At 40.3% G+C, this 22,852-nt stretch overlaps 2 protein-coding genes across 3 annotated transcripts in view; both read right to left on the reverse strand.

The window, feature by feature from the left end:
• The window catches only part of MIPEP (mitochondrial intermediate peptidase), a 196,320-nt gene extending 192,383 nt beyond the window's left edge, over nt 1–3,937 (reverse strand). Inside the window, exon 1 of the mRNA XM_072611732.1 lies at nt 3,577–3,937. Coding sequence (XP_072467833.1) covers nt 3,577–3,768 — 192 coding nt within the window. The 5' untranslated portion in view covers nt 3,769–3,937. The remainder of the gene's footprint in view (nt 1–3,576) is intronic.
• A 7,065-nt stretch (nt 3,938–11,002) lies between these two features.
• On the reverse strand, nt 11,003–22,669 carry LOC140505599 (uncharacterized). Of its 2 annotated transcripts, none has more exons than XM_072611734.1 (4): nt 22,591–22,669; nt 17,562–17,742; nt 15,523–15,585; nt 11,003–13,505 (listed from the first exon to the last, which is right to left on the reverse strand). In XM_072611734.1, exons 2-4 carry the CDS (start codon nt 17,725–17,727, stop codon nt 12,736–12,738), a joined length of 999 nt encoding a protein of 332 aa, XP_072467835.1. In that variant the 5' UTR covers nt 17,728–17,742; nt 22,591–22,669; the 3' UTR covers nt 11,003–12,735. The 2 variants fall into 2 exon arrangements, with proteins under 2 accessions (XP_072467835.1, XP_072467836.1); XM_072611735.1 differs by lacking the exon at nt 22,591–22,669 and adding an exon at nt 19,336–19,564.
• Nucleotides 22,670–22,852: the final 183 nt, after the last annotated feature.

Genomic DNA, 22,852 nt, shown 5'->3' on the forward strand with positions numbered 1-22,852 from the left:
CTCCGTAGAGCAATTTGGAACTGTGCCCAAAGGGTTATAAAACCATGTATATACCCTTTGGTCTGACAGTACTACTACTAAGGTCTACATTCCCAAAGAGATAAAAAAAACAAAAAGGAAAAGGATCAATATGTACAAAAATATTTATAGCAGCTCTTTTCTGGTGGTAAAGAACTATAAATTGAAGGGATACCCATCAATTGGGGAATGACTGAACAAGTTGTGCTATGTAATTATGATGGAATACTCTTGTATTATAAGAAATGATAAGCCAGGTGCTCTCCGAAAAACCTGGAAAGACCTGTATGGGTTGATGCAAAGTGAAACATACTGTGTACAAAGTAACAGCAATAATGTAAGATGATCAACTGTGAATGACTTAGCTATTCTCTCAATACAACAATCCAAGACAATTCTGAAGGATTTATGATGAAAAATGCAATCCATCCCCAGAGATAGAATTGATGGTATATGAATACAGACTGAAGCACACTTTTTTTAACTTTATTTTTCTTGAGGTCTCTTTTTTCCTATGTTTTCTTTCACAACATGACTATTACAGATATGTTTTGCATGACTATAGCCTATATTGAATTATTTGCCTTCTCATTGGAAGGGGGAGAGAGAGAGGTAGGAGGAAGTGAGAGAATTTGGAACTCAAAGTTTTAAAAAACAAATGTCAAAGATTGTTTTTACATGTAGCTGGGGAAAAATAAAATAATATCAAAAAAATTTTTTTAAATAAAAAAAAATTTCATGAACTCCTGGTTAGGAACCCTTGCTGTAGTCTATACTTTTCCTGAGGATAAGGACTTTGACTTATTTGAGTCTTGTACCTTTCCCAGTGCCTTACATTCTGCACACAATAGGCTTTTGTTAAAAAATATGAAAGCACTAACTAGACTAGTCTGAATCTGTCATCCCTCCAGTACATGTTACATGCCCTCCACAATCCAGTAGGTGGTCTTCTGAGTGGTGCTTTAGCCAAAAGTTAATCACATTGCATCCAAGCAGGTGATGAACTTTTCTAAACTGATACTCAGGAAGACATTTAATCTGTCTCTGGGCCTGTACTTGCATCCCTCCATCCCTTCTAAGTAGGACAAGCTGGCACTGGCACTGAAGTTGGCACAGCATCTCAGAATCCAGAAGCACATGAGCAATCATTACGATGACTTTATCCACAGACAACATTTTAACTAAAGTGTAAACAAGGGTTTACTGAATTAGGTTGATCTCAATAGAAGGCTAATGAGAAAACAACAGAGTTCCTCAGTTTGAAAAAGCTCAGAGGACTTTGCAGAGGTCTGCATTCAGTAGAGGAAGTCCTTATAACTCAGGAAATCTAGATCCATCCATCAGTCCTGACAGAGTTGTTGCGTCTCAGCAAAATGCTGTGGCTAGAACCAAATCCTCATAGCTCTACAAATTTGCCAGATTTAAGAAAGTAATCAGATGGCTATTGGTGATAAAGTAGATTTGAGCAAAGAAAGGGAATCTGGAGATAAATGCAAGGAGCAAGGAAAAATTTTGGTAACATATAAAAAGCCCATGAAGCTTACAATATTTGGCAAGAACTTTTTTCAACAATCATGTCTTTCACTAACCAGTGATTTACATCTTATTTGAATCTATTCTATCCTAATTTCACAAGCTCCCTGGAAATTCCTCTCTTACAAATTGAGCCACCAAGAATCACTTAAGATACCTACTTCCAAACTCAAAAGATGCTATTTTATCCTTTGTGAGGGTCCTTCCTCCACCAAATCATATCACAACCTTAACACACATAATTCATAAAATTCCACTGGTTAAAACAATTCATGAGCTAGAACTCAGACTACTGATGATGAGCCTCTTCACAATGAGTTGGGCTGTTTCTTCAATTTATGGTCTGTCACTAGATCTACATTCAAACCTTTCCTAGCTAACCAAGATCTGCTAGTACTCTGGACTCTACTGGCTGGCCTTCAAGAAACCATCAGGTTGAGTTCTACACAAAAATGTCAATATGAGACAGCAGGTTAGGACTTGGAGAGGATGGCTTGAGATTAATATTAGTAATGAAAAGGAAATCACAGAAAAATGTAGGCATGCCCCATGGTTTTCTCCTAGCCCTCTTCTCTATGTTTTCTAGCTGGGAGAAAATACTCAAAGCCTTTTAAAATGTGATTCCAGATGTTACTCCTTTGTCATATGAACTAAGTACCGAGAAAGGGATTTCTAATTTTCATATTAATCGATATGAAATGTGGAATGAATATACTAATAATTTAGTTTTCTCAAGAGCTGCCTCTCTGGCTTGGAAGTCAGAGCTCACTGTGCAGCTTAAACTGACTAATTAAAACTTTGACAACACTCACAATCACTGGACCTTAAGTGAAGTGAATCAAAGATTGTATAACCTGTTCCTGTCACAGAACTCTGGTTCTGTACATTAAGGGAAGTGGTCACAATCCCCAAAGACTTGACTCCAGAAGTGTTTTATTGTGGGACTTACAAGGTTTAGTGGGAAACCACTAAATGATTTTTTGTAATCCACCTCCCCTGCCTTCCCCAGTTGTGATTTAAGTACATACATAATCTGTGCTTTTTTACTTCAGCTATGACAACATTCCTCCTTGAAACTGCTTAAATTATGTGACTCTACTGGCACTCCAAAGCATCTCAGAGCATTCTCAGGTTAGAGACCGGATCAGTAAAAATCCTATTAACGGTACCAACCAAACTGGATTGCTACTGTTCCCCATAAGTGATATTTCATCTCTCAGCCTTTTCATCAGTGTAATTCCCCATGCCCGAAATGCTCTCCTTTACAACTACCCCCTTGGACTCTTAGGATCCGTTAGGTTTTGGCTAAAATATCACCTCCTTCAAGAGTCCGTTCCTAATCCCCCCATCTCCTAATGTCTCTCCCCCAATCCCAAAACTCTGTCTTCATTTTGCACATATCTTATATTTAATGGTCTGTGAACATGTTGTATCCTGGCTTGACTAGGCTACTTACCAGTTATGTGACCCCCGAAATGTCACCTCTCTGAATGCTTCCTTATCTATGAAAATGGGAATAACCCATTCTACTGGCTTCAGAGAGCACACTGTGAAGAAGATCATGCTTCATAACTATATAATACTCAGTAAGTTAGTGGTCTTTCCCTTCTTGTGTTACTTCACTCAATCGTTCTCATGGAGCCACGTGTGAGGTCACCCTCTCCCAAACACCGTGACCTTCCAACAGAGCACCTCGGGACGCTCTCAACTTCCCACGTGGGCCCAGAGCTGAGTTAACAAGGAGGTCTCCTGAAAAGGTAGAAAAGCTCGGGAAGACGTCGCTCCCATCAGGAGGGCAGGGGGCTCCCTTGACCGATGGCCCTTCTCGAGCCCCTCAACAACTAGCTCTGTGGGAGGGCTGGCCCTAAAAGCAGACTTAGCGCTAGAAGAGCCCCATTGCGCGGAGGAGAAAACTTGAGGCCCACTGAGGTGACTTGCCCAAGGTCACACAGCCAGCCCGTGGCAGAGCCAGGACGCGACTCCCCACGGGATGCTTTTCCCTGGCCGCCCCCGGGGGCCGCTCACCCGGCGCTCGCCGAACAGCTCCTTACGCGTGGACTGCGCTTTGACATTGAAGGCGGCTCCGACCGGAGACCAGCTGGTGCTGACCCGGCGGGCTCCGCGGAGGCCGCCGCCGCCTCGGCTCTTTCGGAGCAACCGCAAGGCCGCCGGTGTGCCGCCGGGGCCCAGGCACCACAGCTTCCAGGCCTTCAGCATGTCGGGCCAGGAGGTGGGCTCCCTCGCACGCCAGCCCCCTCCCGAGAGCGACCAGACGCTTCTCTGGCTCTGGGGCCCCTCCTGCCGGTCAGCTCCGCGTCTCCAAGACAGCAGCCCCACGCGCTCCGGAACGCACGCCGCCGGCGCCACCGCCCACTTCCGGCTCCGGAGCGCGTCGCAACGTGTGACGTCAGTACGTCAGCGGAGAAAAACACCCCTGTGCTCTTTCTCTGCGCTTGCGTTTGCGCGCCCCCGTGTGGCCGGAGTTAGAAATGGACAGGAAAGCTCCTCTGCTCTTACAACTGTCCGCGGATGGGACAAATCCCTGGCTCGGTTCCGAGGGCTTTTTCCAGACTACGAAGTCAGAGTAAATGATTTGCGAGCTGATAACAAAGAGCTTAGAGTAAAATACTTTTTGTACCGTCTTCGAACATGAGCAAATTCCCTCCATCCTCAAGACCTCGGTGGTGCTGCGGCCGAAATGCCGAACCTGGAATCAGGAAGACTCCTGTCCCTAGCCTGGTGCCCTTGCCGGCCGAATGACCTTGGGCACGTCACTTCACCTGCCTGCCTCGGTCTGTCGTCGCTGTTTAGTCCTTTCGGTCGTGTTCCACCCTTCATGAGCCCGCTTGGGGTTTTCTTGGCAAGGATACCGGAGTGGTCTGCCATTTCCTTCTACAGCTCATTTAACAGGTGAGGAAACTGAGGCACCCAGGCTTCAGTGACTTGCCCAAGGTCACACAGCCAGCACAGGGTCTGATCTGGAGAAGGCAGTGGCAGACCACTCCGGTGTCTTTGCCAAGTAAACCCTACATGAGGTGGCAGGGTCGGACAAGACCATTCAATCCCCATCTCTTTTTTTTTCTTAGAAAAAACTCCATGAAAAAGTTGTCTACACTGCCTTCTTCTATTTCCTCACTCCTCAGCCCTTTGCAATCTGGCTTTTAACTTCATCACTGCTCTCGCCGGTGATCCATGGTCATCTACTCTGGTCAATATAATGATCCAAGACAATTTCGGAGGACTTGTGGGAAAATGCTATCGACCTTCAGAGAGAACTGATGAAGCCAGTGCAGATACTGTTTGTCACTTTCTTTATTTTCCCTCTTTTTTCTTGGCTACTTGGTTAATATGGAAATATGTTTTGCATAACTGCACATGTATAATTGGTATATCACTTGAGAGGCACTGGAAGGAGGAAAGGAATTTGTAACTAAAAAAAGAATATTAAAAAATAAACGGGCTGGTCAAAAAAGAAAAGGAAAATAAGTACCAATGATCTCTTAATTGTTAAAGTGGACAGTATTTTCTCAGTTCTTAGTCTTTTCAACTTATCTAGACACTCTTTAGATAAGTTCTGGAAACTCTGTCCTTTCTGGGTTTCCATTACACTTTTCTCACCTACTTTACCTTCCATCTTTCTGACTGCTCCTTGGTTTCCTTTACTGGCCCATGGTCCACATCCACTGCTGTAGTATTCTCCCAAGTTCTGTCTTGGGCTTTTTTCGCTTCTCCCTCTACACTCTTTCAATTGATGATCTTACAGAGTCTCATGGGTTCAACTATCATCACTATTCAAATTATTCCTACATCTATATATCCACTACTAGTCTCTCCTGCAAATACCAACTACCAGTTGGGTAGTTTAAACTGGATGTCCCCTAGGCTTCTCAAACTCAACATGTCTAAAACAGAACTCATTTTCTTCCTCACCTCCCCCAACCTCCTTCCTTCCCTCTCTGAAATTCCCTATTGTTCTTGAGAGAATCAGTTAATCACCAAGCATTTATTGAGGACCTTCTATGAGTCAAGCACTATACAAACCCCTGAGAATACAGAAAAAGGCACCCCCAAAAAGTGCCTGCCCTCAAGGAGCTCTAATGGGGAAGACAACACACAAACAAGTATGTACAACATAATAAACAGGCAATATATATATATGTATATGGACATATATGATAAATTAGAGATGATCAAAAGAAAGAAGGACTTGACATTAAAAGAGATCAGAAAAGGCTTCTCGTAGAAGGTAGATTTCAGCTGGGACTTGAAGGAAGCTGGAGAAGCCAGGAGGCAGAAATGGGGGGCACAGGGCAGGAAGAGAATATTCTAGGGCTTTAAAAGAGAAATAGAGGATTTAATATTTCATCCTATATTCATATTTATATTTGATATAGGGGAAGGGAACCATTGGAGTGTGAGTAGAGGAGGTTGCAGGCTAAAATTCATGTTTAGGAAGATCAGTTTGACAACTGAGTGGAAGATAAACTTGAGTGGGGAGAGAATTGATGCTAGGGACTAACCAGATGGTCCTTGCAACAGTCCAAGGGTAAGGTGATGAGGGCCTGCACAAGGATGGTAGCAGTGCTAGAGGAGAGAGGGAGGTCTATGCAAAAGGTGTTATGATATGGGAAGTAAGAAAGCATGAGAAGTCAAGAATGCCCTCTAGGCGCTGCTAGCCTGGGAAACGAGAAAGATGGTGATACCCTCAACCGTAATAAGGAAATTTGGAAGGTGGGAGGGTTTGGGAGGAAAGATAATGAGTTCAATTTGGATTTGTTGAGTTTAAAATATCTACAGAACATCTAGTTCAAGATATCTAAAAGGCAGTTGAAGATTTGAGACAGGAGGTCAGCAGAGAGATTGGGAGAGGATGAATATATGTGAGAATCATGAGAATACATATGATAATTGAATCTATAGGAGCTGATAAGATCATCAAATGAAATAATATAGAGGAAGAAGAAAAGAAGGTCCAAAAAGGTTTCATGGGACACCAATGGGCATGATCTGGAGGAGAATCTAACAAGAGAGATTGATGAGGGGTTAGATGGGTTGGAGGAGAAGCAGGAGAGAACGGTGTCACCAAAACCTAATGAGAAGAGAGTGATCAACAGTGTTCAAGGTTGCAAGACTGGATGGACCTTGGTACTCACATCTCATCAGGACCTTCTGCCCTTCTGACTGGAGGGCAGCAAATGGCCTCATTTTTTCAGTGAAATATAAGGCAAAGTTTTCAGACAAGAGGGTGGGAAAAGGATGGACATGGAGGGAAAATACGGGAAGTTGGAAGAGGGATGAAAAGGTCTGGAAAAGCCTCTGTGAAACCTGGGACAGTAAATCCACCAGGGAGCTATAAAAGAACTGCCTTGCTGCAATGAGAACCTTGTTGAGATGATATAACCTAAATTTGTTTGGAGCGAGTCAGCATGATTTTGTGATTTTTCTCCAGCTTCAATCAGCAGGTCATCTGAGATACATTCTTCCAATCCAGAGGGATTATACATCTAAATTTTGTTTGACTCATCACTCTCAACCCACATTTCCAATCCATTGTAGAATTGTGCAATTTCTTTCTCTACATATCTTTTATATATGACGCCTTCTCTTCCCTCACAGCCGCTTCCCTATTCAAGGCCCTCATCACCTCTCCTTCAAATACTACAATAGCTTTTTTCTTCTTCCTTCTTCTCAGAATTAAGTGACTAACCCAGGGTCACACAGCTGATAAGTGTCAAATGTCTGAGGTTAGATTTGAACTCAGGTCCTCCTGACTCCAAGACCTGCGCTCTATCCACCGTACCACCTAGCCACCCTTGTAATAGCCTTCTAAATGGTATCTCTGTTTCATACCTCTCCACTTTCCAACCTATCCTCTGACTCAGCTTCCAAAGTGATTTCCTAAGGCATGTCTGTCTAACCATGTTAGTACCATGATAAATAAGTTCCAATGGTTCCCTGTTATCTCCAGGATTAATATAAAGCCCTTTGTTGGGTATTTAACCAGAAGGTATAATAATACATTTTGACATTTTCTTGGGGAAAATATACACACATACTTTTAATTTTAATCTGCAAAATTGACACATCGTCCGTTACTTTCCTAAGTCTAGACAAGCAACAAAACAATAAACCAAACCCTGATTTGTGGTGCCCACCAATTTCCAAGGTGCCAAATACACCTCGGAAATTTAACAATCGGCTCTCGCAAATTGGTCTGAGTTAGCACCAGCACACTGTGGTCTTTAAAGCTCTTCACAACCTATCTCCTTCCTACGTTTCTAGTATTCTTACATTCTGTTCCCTACCATGAGCTCTCAATCCATCCATTCTAGCCTATATATTTTTCTTCACACAGGAAAATCCAATTCTTATCTCCATCGCTTTATTTTGGCTGTTTCTACTGCCTGGAATGCTTTCCCTCCCAACCTCCAACTCTTAGAATTCTTGGCTTCTCTTAAGACTCAGTTCAAACACTACCTCCTTCCAGAAGACGTCCCTAGTCCCCCATCATAGGTTCCCCAAGTGAGTGATACCACTCCCTGGGAGACCCTGGAGCAATTTGGGGAGTTGTAGCAACTGGGGTGCAATTAGGGGCACTGAATAAGAATAAGGGGGCGGTGGAAGCATAAGGAAAGAAGATAAGAAAATTCTTAAAAACCATTTGTACATATTTCATCTGTTGTGTAACAGAGTTAAAGTTGTAGTGATTACGTTATTTTCCAAATAAACACACACAAAATGCAAGTTATAATCAATCACCGGTCAAGTCCGCAGAGAGGTCTTAACAAGCACGTGTTGGCAGGAAAGTGTATGGCACGTTGTCAGAAAGTCCAGTATCCATCAGCAGGAATATGTGTATGTAATGACTTGTTTACAATACAATACTATAGCATTACATGCATCATCAAAATTTCAATGCAGGAAAAACTCACAAATTTACAATAAATTATTAAATTTAAGATGCATCTTTTTTAATTTTATTTTTTTTGAAATGATGTAATTTTTTTAAAAAAACACTAAAGGGTTAAACAAAGTAGATTTCCAGGGGAGCATTGAGTAATTTTTTTTTAAGAGGGAGTGATAGGCCAAATAAGTTTGGGCACCGCTGTCCTAGACCCTAGCACCATCTCCTCTGAGGTTATCTTCCCTCTACTCTGTATTTATCTTTTTATCTATTTACTCTGTATTTATCTGTATGATCAGATTTTCACATATTGCATCTCCCATTGGAATGTAAGCCCTTTGCAAGTCTAAAATTTTTTTCTTGTATTTTCTATCCCCAGGACTTAGTATAGTGCCTGGAAGAGAATAATTGCTTTAATAAATTTTTGTTAATTGTTTTGGTGAGCAAGGAGAGTATTTATCTGAAAATGAATAGGATGTAAAAACAAAAAGGAATCAACAATAAATTTTTTTAAATAAAGCAACTTATTTATATATTTTTGAAAAGTGAGATGCTTCCAAAAAGGTAGATGTTGGTGAGTGTTTTCCCTTAATCCATTAGATGTTCCTTTAAGGTTCTCTTTAAGTTTTGAGTGGCATAACATTTTTCACAAAAATGTTCAATGCAAAAAACGCATCCTCTACATTGGCTGGTGGCTTAACAAGGTGTTCTTTGCCTCAGAGGCATTTTTATGGATTATTTAAATAGCTACTTAGAATCAGTTGGGTGTTAAGATAAAAACACACAAATGGTTAAAGTGAAGGTTAGCTTCTCCTGCAGTCAACTTTATTTTTGATCTTAGACTCCTTTGAAAAAATATTTTTGATCTCCTCTTTGAGGGGCATTACTTTCCCCTCTTTTGATTCAGTTCCTCTAGGAAATCAGGTAACTCTTCACAGAAGGCAGTGAATGAGAGGTGATATAAACAAAGACCTGTCTAAATCTGCCTTCCCTGGCTATACTTCAAACAGGCAGAAACACAAATATGCAGTAGGAGGGGGATGAACTCAAAAGAGGAACAAACGGGTGTCTCTCTCTATATATAAACTTACTGTGTGTCTACCCTGTTAATAAAATTTATGGCTCTTCTACTCAATTGCTATTTCTTCCTATAACCTTATGTTTCTTCTTTGACCTGGGAAGGAACTTCTGTGAGTTTCGGGAGAAGGGAGATCTAAGACATCGAAGTTGTAAGTTCTCTTCAGGCAGAGGTTTCTGAAGGGAGAGAAAGACTGTGGGAAGATGCTGGTATGTAGAGAAACTGGAACATAGATCATGTCTCTGTCCCCAGATTCCCTACTAGAGACCTTAGGGAATTTCCCTTGTGATATCTGGGACTCTGACTTGTGAGCTGAGATATCACACTACCAGTGGGAGAACTTATTCATTCTGTGTATTATCCAGTATATTCTCATTTGTCTAACTTCTCTGATTTCTGCTTGCTATAGGTTTGGATAAATGGGTTTATTAGCTATTTGCTCTGTGTGGTCTTTGTGTAACTGGTATTCACAGGAAGAGAGTCAAGACAAGTCAGGGATATATATAGCTATTCGCTCCTTCTCTCTTAAAAAATCAGGAATGCAGCTTGAACCTAAAAATTATTTTCTCTAGACTAACAATATTTAGGGGCAGCTAGGTAACACAGTGGACAGAGTATGAGGCTTGAAATGAAGACTTAATTTCTTAAGTTCAGATCTGACCCCAGATACTTACTCACTGTGTGACCCTGGGCAAATCACTTCACCCTGTTTGCCTCAGTTTCCTCATCTATAAAATGAGCTGGAGAAGGAAATGGAACACCACTCCAGTATCTTTGCCAAGAAACCCCCAAACTGAATCACAAAGAATGGGACACGATTAAACAACAAAAATTGTGTTTGGAAAGAGTGACAGATATGATTTTAACAGTTTCCCCTCTCTTAGGAGAGCACACTGACCAGCCTTGTGACCCCAATCTTCTGCTTCCCTCCTAGCAGGAATCAAAATCTCCCTCAGAGAAAAGTGAGTGGTAAGATTCTAGAAACATCTACTCATGTGATGTGATGTCACATCTGGACAGATCCATGTGGACACATATAACCGACATGTGCAACACACACACACACACACACACACACTATGTATACATGTGTCATGTTGGAGTAGAAAATTACCAAGAAGGTCAACGTCCTGGACTTAGTCTAAGTAGAGGAAAGAATCATTTCCACTGTTCACCCATGAAACATGACCTTTACATTGGGATAAATCTGTTATGAAAGAGTTAATGCCATTCTCCAGAGTAGTTAGGGAATAAATAGTATGTGAACTGAGAGGCCTTATAGCAATAAATATCAAATGTTCACAATCAGTAAGCATGGTAATAGGTCTAGTAACTTGGGGCACATTTTTACGAGGGAATGCTTGAAATATACCTCTGAATCAAGAGATTGGGGACCAACAGTTATTCAAAATTACAGCTCATGAGTCCCTATGGATGCTTCTCTATCATTAGACCAACCAATGGTGCCATTAGGTTAATGCAAATCATTTAATTGAATAGCAATTAAAAAGAAATGGTAAAGGATTATACCTCCTCCACTTGTACACTATGCTGCATCCCCACTGGGAACTCTCCCCCTCACTCCCATCCCATGATTCGGTTACTTGATTTCCTATAGTAATCTGCTAATCCGACGATGAATTCAGATTGTGACCTGCTTTCTCTTTGCTTCAGACTGTTGGGGTCTTCAGGGCTCTTCTGCCTAGCTTGATCATCTGCGTAACTACTGCTGTCACCTGCTGGTTCTTCTCTCAGTTGCAGCTATCATGCAGCCTTTTCCTCACAGAAGGATCTCACCCCTTTCTCCTGATAGCTCCTGGAGCTCCCACAGTTCTATTGCAATTCAGACCCATAGACTGCCAACCAGCAAAGCCCACAGACGCTAAGGCTTGAATTCAATCAGTTCTTTGAATTGTGATGAGAAAATCTCTTTGAAAAATCAGCACGCACTTGCTCACTAATGTTGTTGTTGGTGGTGGTGGTCCTTTGTTTTTGGAGAGGACCAATGACTTCATGGGGTGATGTCTTGATTTTCTGAGTCAGAGTTGCACAGAATCTTCAGCTTCACTCTCTCTTCCAGTGTCATCAAAGTCCAATGGCAAGACTATGGCAAAGTCCAACGGCAGTCAGGAAGACTAGTGATGGCCCAGAATGCAGTGGATGCATTGGTGGTGTTTTTGATGTCTGACCAAACTCACCAATATTAGCGCAAGAAAACATCCCCTCACCTCCAGCTTCAGTTTGCAAGTGGGACAGAGACTTATAAGGCTTATAAGAACTTTTGTTCTGCTTTCCCTAGATAATAAAGGACCTGCGGAAACCTCCCTTTAGATATTCAATATATGGTTATATACAGGATAAATCACTAAAACATACTGGAGCCTTGCGGTTATTTTATGGAATTCTATCTTTCTGCAACACTGTCTATTTATGATAATGTTCCAGGAAAAGTGTGCTTTGAAGTTGGTACAGTCTTATCAATGAGCCTGGGATACCTCAAAGCACTGGTTTCTCTTTTCTCTTTGTTAATTGCAGTAACATGAATCACTTTCATCTTTATTAATACTCCACAATAATTTTTCATAGTAACCTGTCAGTTGGATTACTGACCTATTAAAGTGTTTGTTGTGTTTCTCCTTAACTTCATTCTTGACCACATGAGCATTTCAGTGACATTTTATACACTGCTAAAATGCCTTAAATTTTATAACAGTTGGGTGCACTTATAGAAGACAGACTTCCAAGCTTTACAAAGCTTGTTCATTGGCTTCCCATTGATCTTGTTTAATGGTGGTACTTTCCTATTCAGTAATATAAACAAAAATAACACTTAAAGACAACCAAACTTTGAGTGATTAAATAATAAGTAATCTTAGCCTGAGAGAACAGATGTTGAAACACACACACTTCCCTCCTCTTAGTAGAAGTGGAGGAGGAGAAAAATGCAGAAGGTTGCATGTACTCTCTCATACACACATGGTTGCTGCATTTATTATTTTTGGTTGACTGCTTTTTAAATATTAGAAGGGAAGCTCTGTGAGAAAGGGAAAGGTGGGAAGACTGATGTGAAAACAAGACATCAATAAAACTTAATTGAAAAAAATTAATGTGATATAGATAGTAAGATAAAAATCAGTGTGTCAACCCCAAAACTACATAGCATCACAATAAAGTGGTAGGAAATGTGGACTTTTCTAGTTGACTAATCTGTAAATAGAAGGAAGCCTGTGAATGTTGTGTCATCATCCGCATCAGCAAACAAGCCATTAAACTTTTCTCCTCCAGTCACTTGAACCCAAACCTCATCTCCAAGCTTCAACTCAAGGATTGTGCCCCCAGAGGCCTGGTCCTCATTACCATGATAACCATCTTTAGTGTATAGCACTTTTACCCCATTTTTAACTAAAGAAACATTTATATTTCTGGAGAAAACAGTGATATGGTAAGTAAAGTAATATACTCCATCAAAATGGCAAGTGAATTTTCCATTACTTGAATTATAATGATTCTGTTTGTTATAAATGATTTTATCAAACTTGATGGGCAAATTTGAAGAGGGGAATTTGGTAAACACAGTAAGACCCACAGTAAAAGCACTTTTTGGTAAGACTGGGGGATCACCAGTTTTCCCCTTTTCTCCTCGATCACCTTTCCAGCCCCTTATTCCTTGAGATCCTGGCTCACCCCTTGGTCCCATGGGACCAACCTCTCCTACAGGACCTGGCATTCCAACAGGACCAACAGGGCCAGGCAAACCAATATCTCCAAGTGGTCCAACTTCACCTTTTATCCCTTTTGGCCCAATTGGACCCACATCACCTTTAGCTCCCTTTCGTCCTTGTAGCCCGATCTCTCCTTTTTGACCTTTGTCTCCCATGGGACCAATAAATCCTTTTGGTCCATATTTCCCAGGCCATCCTCTCTGCCCTTGTTCACCTTTGTTCCCTTTTGCTTCAACTTTTCCATCTGCTCCTAAATAGAGGAAGAAAAAACTGGGATTATTTGTGAAACATTTAATTTTTGAAAAAGAATCCTTATTTTTCTACTTAGAAGCAGTGTTGCAATAATGGAGTACAGATTTTGGAACTAGACATGTGTTCAATTTCATCTTTCACCTTTACTAGTTATAACACTACTCAGTAAGTCATATAACCTTCCATAGCTTCAATTTCCTCATCTATAAAATTGGAGTAGTACTCATACTATTTGCCTCACCAGGGTGGGAAGAAAGTGCTTGACAAATCTTAAGGTACGACATAAACATAAATCCTCTAGACCTACAACTGAAAAGAAGGAATTGCCTTTGACAGAAGATTGGATTGTCTTTGGAAAACTGAGTTCGGAAACAATTTGAAAATAAGACCTTGAAAGAGAAAAGGGGATCTCCTGAACAGTGTTGTTTCCTGGAGAAAAAAGAGGAGCACTCAGAACTTCTTTATGTAGAGAAAAAAATTAATATTGGGGAGTAGAGCAACAGCTCTGTACCTTTCTATCTTCTCTATTACCATCAATGATTTAGGCAGCACAAGACCAATAAAAAGGAAACTTCCTATCTAAAATCACTTGGTCTTCTAGGAGATGGGGGAAGTCTAAACTGCAAAGGACACAATAACTCTTGAAGGAAGACTGATGGAAATCTAGAAATACAGAGGTATGTCAAAAGGTTGCCATAATGGCAACCCTAAGTTCATTTCCTCTGTGAGGAGAGTTGAAGGGCTATTCAATGTCTTAGAACTTTTCTATACTATTTAAGGATACCTGAGAGTCCTTTGAGTACCTTATATGTTCTCTGTTTTTGTTTATGGACACATGAGTTTTCATGTTATATTTTTTGAGGGGTAAAAATAAAGTCTGTCCTACAGAAATACATGCTTTACTTTGAGTGTCTTGACAAGATTAAAGGACCTTTTGACTTCCATTTGGTTAAATCCAAATATGGGCTGTTATCTAAGCTATTCTTGGAGATTCCTTGGGGGAGGAAAAGAGATAGGGAGAGAAATGCCATTTTTGGAGGCCTTCAGTATCAGATCCACCCTATTTAAGTTCAGAAATTTAGGGATTAGGGAGAGAGACTGGGTGATTGACTGCGTAGAGATGAAAAATGATATCATTCCTATCATTAAGGAGTTAATAAACCAATATGGTGATGTGACACATAGAGAAGTATGATAAAAAGTATATTGTGACAAAAATAGCTAAGTGGCTCGATAGTACACAGAGCCTGGAGGTAAAAGACCTGAGGTTAGATACTGACTCAGACACTTATTGGCTGTGTGTGATCCTGGGCAAGTCACTTAACCCTGTTTGCCTCAGTTTCCTCATCTGTAAAATGAATTGGAGAAGGAAATGACAAACCACCTCAGTATCTTTGCCAAGAAAACCCCAAATAGGGTCATAAAGAGTAGGACGTGACTGAAACAACAAAAATATTGTGACAAATTGTGGGCAAAAGAGATTCAGACAAAATACTTTAGGAAAACTTGATGAAGGAGGTGACCTGAGCTGGACTTTGATGGAAGGGAAATATTTAAGCAGAATTTCTATCTGACACAATACAGATGGGAGGAAAAATGGTGGCCACACCAATTAACATGATCCTGCAAGTAAGAATCTGTACACAGAAATGTTTTTGAGTCTTATTTAACTTCTTTTTGTAGATAGAAAAACTAAATTAGTGGTACTGCTGGGATTAAGTCACAACTCTTAACCTTTTACTCAAATACTCAGAATTTTAAATAGCATTGACTCTAATGAAGATCTATTCCTTCAAGCAGGAAAGAAAAGCCAACTGACACATGTAGTAAATTAGACTGTCCCAAAGTTCTTTGAATTCCCTTGAGTACCCGGCACAATAATCTTATACATAGCAAATACCTAATAGTCAATAAGTATTTATTAGTGCCTACTATGTGCCAGGTATTGTGTTAAGTGCATTGAATGAGAGTACAGGGTGAGAATATTTTCATACTAGCAAAAACAATTTTCTGACCTTGTTCTCCTTTTTCTCCATTTATGCCATCTCTCCCTGGGTTCCCAGGAAGTCCTATTTCACCTGTGTGAGGGGAGAAAGCACATAACTTTTAGCAATGAGTTAGTCTCTTAAATGGAATTTAACATTAGGACTAATTATTGAACTTTTCTTATAGGTGTTGCTATAGGTCAGTAATTGTGCATCTATATAGATACAGATATCCCTTAGTCTAGTCATGTTCTAATAGTCCAGAAATGTAGATACAGAAATATGGAAGCAAAGATTCATCAGGCTCTTTTTGCTATGTAGAAATAAAATAACTATAAAAATGAAGGAATAATTTCCCCAAGGACCATCAACACAGAATCTATGGAAATATGTTTAACATGATTACACATGCATAACCTGTATCAGACTGCTTGCCATCTTGGGGAAAGGGGAAATAAAGGGAGAGAGGAAGAAAAGTTTGGAATTCAAAATCTTATTTTAAAAATGAATGTTGTAAACTACCTTTACATGTAATTGGAAAAAAATAAAATATTATTTGCAAAAAACAAAGAATCTATGGAAAAGTAGGAAAAGAATAGCAATTATATATGGTCTTTCATGCAGTAGGCAGCAATGGTTAGACCATTGGTACAACTGGAAATAATCTTTTCTTGGGGACTATGACAGTGTGTAGTCAAATAATTGAAAACAAAATATTTCCATAATTTCCCTTCCATTTCCATCAGTACTGCAGATTAGTGAAGGGGAACATCTATTTCCCTACTGTTGAACTTTAGATGTGTCATGTATGCAAAGTCACTTTAATTGGAAGGAAGAATTCTGGAAGGACCTTGTTTAGGAAGGGAAAGCAACAGCTAAGGTAGTAGGGACACGACTCCACCATTTTCATAGAGATGAAAACTTCAAATGGATCAGAGACATATTGGTCCTGGCTGTTTCATTTTAGGTTAACTATAATACTTTAATGAAGAGGAGAAGACACACAAGAATAAACTGAAACAAAACCACCAAACTGAAAGCAGTGGTAGAAACAGACCTCTGATTCAGAGCAATGGAGAGGTATTGGCAGCAAGCATCTGTGAGTGGTAAAGGCACAGTTACACTGAATCAGTGGAATGAAGATGAAGAGAATCTTCTATAGAAAAGAAAACAATGCCAGCCAAGTATCAGTGAGTATACATAAGGTCTTAGTGTAAAGAATCTAACCTGGTGCTTGCCTTCATTGGAGCCCTAACCAGGGCATTACTCTAAGTCACAAATACTGTGCATGTCCCTAGGGAGAGTTTGGATACTGGAAAGAGGGGGACCTTGATATTTTTCTTCTTATGAGGGAAAGCACCTAGGGTAATTCTATGAGACTAGAGAAGTGTACAAGTTTCTTTAGGAAAGAAGATAGCCAACAGACAGAAGAGGGAGAAATTGTCTTTCTGTAGCCGAAAGTGGGAGTTCTTTCAGTATTACTGTGCTATATAAAACTTGATCTATGTTTAATGCCTTGTGATCCTGAGTGTTAGTAAAGGAGAGTTGATGGCCACTCCTTACAGAAGTGCCATGTCTTGAAAGTTTAAGGTGCCACCTAAGGTGGGAGAAGATCAGCCCGATTAAAGATATAGGTGATTTTTATGGCCCCTCTTTGGGGGTTCATTTAATATTTAAAATCCCAGGTTTTAACGGGGTGATTAGTATGAAGAGTCCCAAAGTGTGCCCAGGTACTTCATTTCAGGATCAAGCTACTGACAAAAGGTTATAATAAGTATATTTTTATGGGCTAAATCAGCAAGAGAGGCCACATGTGTTTGAACAAAAAGTGAACAAGTGAAAACTATGGAGCCATCACATGGCTATCCATTCTGAAAAATGAATATTGCATTCTTCATTCCTCCATTTTTGAAAGTAAAGGAAATATAGAGAGGGATTCAGGTAGTGTCGAACCCAAACTGAAACATAAGTGGGGTTAGAACTGACATCCCTCCTCTTGTGGTGGGCTTCATAGAATGCCTGAAACCTTGTGCTCCAAGGAAGTATGGCTGTCAAAGCGAATAGGATACCTGCGTCTCCTTTGTCACCCTTTGCTCCATCTCGTCCATCCCTTCCAGGTAAGCCATTATGCCCAGGACTCCCAGGGATGCCAGGATGCCCTTGCCTACAGCTATCCTGTGAGATGAGGTCTTCTATGCTGACTCCAGCCACCAATAATATCCACCATATTCTCATAGCTTCAGGTGTGATCTAAAAAAACAAACACAATTACACACAGAGGAAAACCTATTCTCCAGTGACCACAGCTCTAGCCTTTATTCTTCTCACTTGGCAGATGGCATTTGAAAGGCCCAAAGAGCTCAGGGTCAAGGCTAATTTTGTGGCTTATAGTTAAGATGTAACTGAGATGAGTTTGTCCTAAAGAGTATATCTTTAGGGTTGGCCTGCCACAGTAGCAGAGGAAGGCCCCCAATCCAGAAAACAAAATAAAAAACGAAAACCTCTTTCCCTCAGTGACTGTTAGTATTAGATCAGGGCTTCTTAACTTATTTTGTGTCACGGATCCTTTTGGCAATACAATGAGGCCTATGGACCCCTTTTCAGAATAATATTTTTAACTGCATATAATAAAGTATATAAGATTAAAAAGGAAACAAATATATAAAATTATCAAAATAGAGAAAAAATATATATGTATGTATATATTTGTGTGTACGTATCTGTATAGGCTAGATGGTACAGTGGATAGAGTACCAGACCTGGAGTCAGCAAGACTTATCTTCCTGTGTTTAAATCTGACTTCAGATACTTATTAGGTACATGACCCTGGGCAAGTCAACTAACTCTGCTTGCCTCAGTTTCCTCATCTGTAAAAAGAGCTGGAGAAGGAAATGACAAACCACTTCCATATCTTTGCCAAGAAAACTCCAAATGGCAAAGAGTCAAAAAAGAAAAACAACTCTAAACAACAAGTTAATACATAATATATATGTTTATATGTATGTGCATGCATGTATATACATATATGTACACACACACATACATTTATCCCTTCCACATCACAAGGGTTAGGGCACAGTGTCTCTCCCATCTGGAAAATCTGTGTAAAATTTTCTCTCTTCATGCCAGAGAAAAAGTCTAAATTATTATATTATTAAAAGATAAAATATGTTGATATTATATAACACTATAAGATATGTTTTATGCATTTCTTTGTTTCCAAACTTTTTCAGGGCCTTCACATGTTGTCTGCAGCTTCCACAAAACTCTCCAAAAATTCTTATTTAATTTCTTATGCCGACCCACAACATACTGAAACTATGATGAAGAAAGCTACAATGTAGAAGGGATAACTGTATACAGAGGGACAGAGACTGAGAGAGAAGGGGACCAAGGCAGAGCTCTCTAATACACCTGTGTAAGACTTAGATGATGACCTAGCAAAAGAGACTTAGGAGTGGTAAGACAGGTAAAAAGAAAATGAAAAATGAATAATGTCTCAGAAATCTAAAGAGGAAAGGCTAGAGAAGTTTCAACTTAACCCCTGCAGGATGCCTTTACTATCTGCCTTCCTTGTTATAAGGGTGTGTGTGTGTGTGTGTGTGTGTGTGTGTGTGTGTGTGTGTGTGTGTGTGTGTGTGTGTGTGTGTGTACAGTGTAAATGCTGCAGAGTGGAAAAGGCCTTTGGATTTAGCAATTTGACATTATTGGCAACCTTGAAGAGAGCAGTTTCAGTATGGTGATTGTGGAGGAAACCAGATTCCTTGGGGTTGAGGCGTAAATAAGACATGAGGGGAAATAGAAAGTGGAAAGAAAATCATTTTCTGCAAAGAGAAACTTGACCTTCTCAGTGATGTTTAAGACTGGGCCCCATATGTAGTAAAATAGCCTTCTTCCAAAAAGCACTTGGATTGTTGTCTTCCAAAGGAAGTTGTTTAGCAGAAGATCTCATGCTATATATTTAATGACATTGCGGTGCACATGGGAAAAACATTGGATTCAAGTTCTGACTCTTCCACTTAGAACTATCTCTGTGTGACCATGGGCAAGTCATTTCATTTCTGTAGCCTTCTGCTTCCTTATCTGTAAAATGAAGGTTTGAAATAGGTGATTGCTAAAGTCCCAACTCGAACGTTTTGTGAAATATACAGATGTGTACAAAGCTGTTGCTAAGGTGGCTCTGGTCTTCCTCTCAATATCTCATAACCCCACTTTGTGAAGACTGTTTTCCTAACGTAATGAAATCACTTGCTGGGTCCTGCTTACTGCTCCTCTGCAGCCTCAGGACCAGTATTCTTTAGAAGAGTGCCAGCTTTAGAAAAGTGACTGGGAGCCTGGCATGGCGCAGTGCAGAGATAGAACACTGAAGTTAGAGGCACAATAGACCAAGATAGATACTTAAGAGCTGTGTGATCTTGGGTCTTTTAAAAGTTTAAAACAACCACTTAGTCTCCCTGATCCCCAGTTTCCTCCTCTTTAAAGTGATGAGGTAGGGTTTTAGGGCTTTTAAGGTCCCTGGCAGCTCTAAATCTTTGATTTTAAATCATTTTTTACTCAATCAACTACTTAGAGAGGGATTCCAGCTCCACCTTGTGGAAACAGCTGAGCACAACAGGGACAGGTCAAATGTAAACAATCATACTCTGACACAAGTTTGTTTCTTTCCCTTTTTTTGGTTTTATTTTTAAAGGAAATACAGATGTTTCCCATTGAAACCACACACTCATTTGCCACTCCGGAAATTGGGCTACAGTTTCTTGGAGCCAGGTTTCATGTATGATCCACATCAGCCTTTGTTTTCTAACTCAGAGTGACAGTACCAGGTAAATATCTGTCCATCAACCAGCTTCCTTGAGTCAACTTTTTCCTTCTAAATTTTTTAAAATAGGAGACATTACGAAATTTATATTAATAACGAAGATCTCCCAAATCATAACTGTGTAAAATTAAGACTAAGGCTACCCTATTCCCCAGCCCAAAAAAAAGTCCGACAACACCCAGCATAATTAGAAACACAAGTATAATCCGTGCACCTACATAGTTCCTTTCACATTTTAGGGTTGTTGTTTACCCTCAGTGACCCATGGATCCTTGTGAATTAAGCTTCCTGTTCATACCTCACACATCTAACAAAAGAAGTTGGGGGTAGGAATGATAAGTAGACTTAGCCAAAGAACTAGAAAGAATTAGATAGGAACTTTCTGCAGGGTAAATTAGGATCAATTTAACCCTTTGTCTTCCTTTTATGATCCCCAATACTTTCTTCAGGAAGGCTTGTAGTTGCATTTTTCAATTCTAGAGTACTTAGTGAAAGAAGGCAGGACTGGAGACCAATCCTAATCTGTCTCAAAGAAATCAGAACTGTTTAACAGAGAGTTGGATGAAGATGGTTGGCTGGCCATTTGTCAATCAGTTCATATTAGCAAGACTCCCCTGAACATCCACTGGGTACAGGTTAGTTGAGAGCACATTTAAGAGAGTACAGTTATTGCCCTCCAGATGCTTACCATGAGAGATCGAACTGAAAACCAGAATAAGATAAGGTCCTAGGAACAAATACAGTAATTACAAGAATATATTGAGGTGGTTGGTGAGTGGGTGGTGCCAGGAACCAAGAGACTTGAAGACGTTTCCTGACAAACATGAGTGAGCCTTCAGTTGTGATGGTCTCCTACCCAAGACAATCTGGGATGGAGTCTCCAGAAATGGTCCACTGGGTTGGGAAATGTAGCTGACCTCATTCCTTCCCCCTCCCCCAAATACTGAATGTTATTTAATCCAGTTTTGTTGTCTCTAGCATGGATTCATCTGGTCCTTTACTGAACTTACTGAGTAGCTCTCTCCTTCTCTTTAGACCTTAAGATGAGGATTTCCAAATGTCTCCCTTTTCTGGGGACAGATCTCACTGCTCACTTCCTACCTAGTTTACTGAACATCCTAGGAAGGGAGTTTGCTTCCTTTTCCAACAGCTGCAAATATTGGAACTGAATAAACTATAACAAGTTGTTCATCAAATCAATTTATGAAGCACCCACTATGTACCAGGACCTGAGCTAAGTGCTGGAGATACAAAGAAAGGCAAAAAATAGTTCCTGCTCTTAAAGAGATCAAAGTTTAACGGTGGAGGCAACATTCAATTAGTTATGTGCACACAGGATATAGACAGGTTAAATGAGAGATAATCAGAGGGAAGGCACTAGCATTAAGGGAGATTGAGAAAGACTTCTGTAAGAAAGGATTACTCTATGGCAGGTAAGGCGGTGCAGTGGATAGAGTGGGAGGCTTGTGGTCAGGAAGACCTGAGTTCAAATCTAGCCTCAGACACTTACTAGCTGTGTGACCTTGAGCAAGTCACTTAATCCTATTTGCCTCAGTTTCCTCATCTGTAAAATGAGCTGGAGAAGGAAATGGTAAACCACTCTAGTGTCTTTGTGAAGAAAACCCCAGATAGGGTCACCAAGAATCAGACATGACTGAAACTACTCAACAAAAGGAAGACTCTATTGTGGCAATATGGTATAATAAATAGAGAGTTGGCAAGCCTCTGACACATATTGGTTGGGTGACCCTGGGCAAGTCACTTAATGTTTCAGTGTTCTAGTCTCTGAGACCATAAATCATAGAGAAGGTGTCCAGAATATTTTCAGGAACCACAGATCTTGTTCGTAGCCCTCTAATTAACTATATGTCCATTTCTCATATTTTATTTTACATATCTGGAACTAGGGTTTCAATGCAATTTGGAAATTAATGTGTACCCATGAATGTAAACGTGCACATTTTAAGGTAATGGTTTTCCTGAAAAGTGGTTTGTATCCCTTTATTCATCTTATCCCTTTTCCCACCTCACTTGAACAGAATTTTGGAAGACTGACACACCTTTCTGCTTCTAGATCCCAGACTCCTCTCCTTCCCTAGAAGTGGTTAAAGGATGCTGTCAGGCACGACTTTCTTCCCTTCCACAGCCTGTAGAAGCCAAACACTTTGCAAATCCAATGGCAGTGAAGTGTGGTCTTTGGGGCCTAGACACAGCTGACTAAATTAAAACTGAATTGAAAAAAAACCCCACCACCACCACCACCACCTTACTACACTTACCTGAAACTCTGTGTCCCAGGCTATATATCCTCAGGTGTCTGTACTGAGGAATGTGTCATCAAGCTAAATACAATCAAGGCTTCCTGTCATCTAAATTCCCCCGTGAAAATATTACCAGGAAAGGGGAGGGAACAGATTAAGTACAGGATGTTTTGTAAAAGCATCAAAAATCAGGGACAGAGGTAAAATCAGGTAACATCTCTAATCTAGGATTAACTTTCTTTTCTTTTTTAAAAATCTAGCTTTTTTACTCAAAAAAAGA

Source organism: Notamacropus eugenii, chromosome 5, assembly GCF_028372415.1.
Source record: "Notamacropus eugenii isolate mMacEug1 chromosome 5, mMacEug1.pri_v2, whole genome shotgun sequence".
NCBI lineage: Eukaryota > Metazoa > Chordata > Mammalia > Diprotodontia > Macropodidae > Notamacropus > Notamacropus eugenii.

Bases quoted from the DNA above. Each gene is read 5' to 3' on its own strand.
- LOC140505599 (XM_072611734.1), bottom strand. From the start codon at position 17,727: ATGAGAATATGGTGGATATTATTGGTGGCTGGAGTCAGCATAGAAGAC. The intron at 15,586-17,561 runs GTATCCTATTCG...CCCCTCACACAG, and splicing joins GGGTGACAAAGGAGACGCAG to GTGAAATAGGACTTCCTGGG. The intron at 13,506-15,522 runs GTCAGAAAATTG...TCCTCTATTTAG, and splicing joins TGGAGAAAAAGGAGAACAAG to GAGCAGATGGAAAAGTTGAA.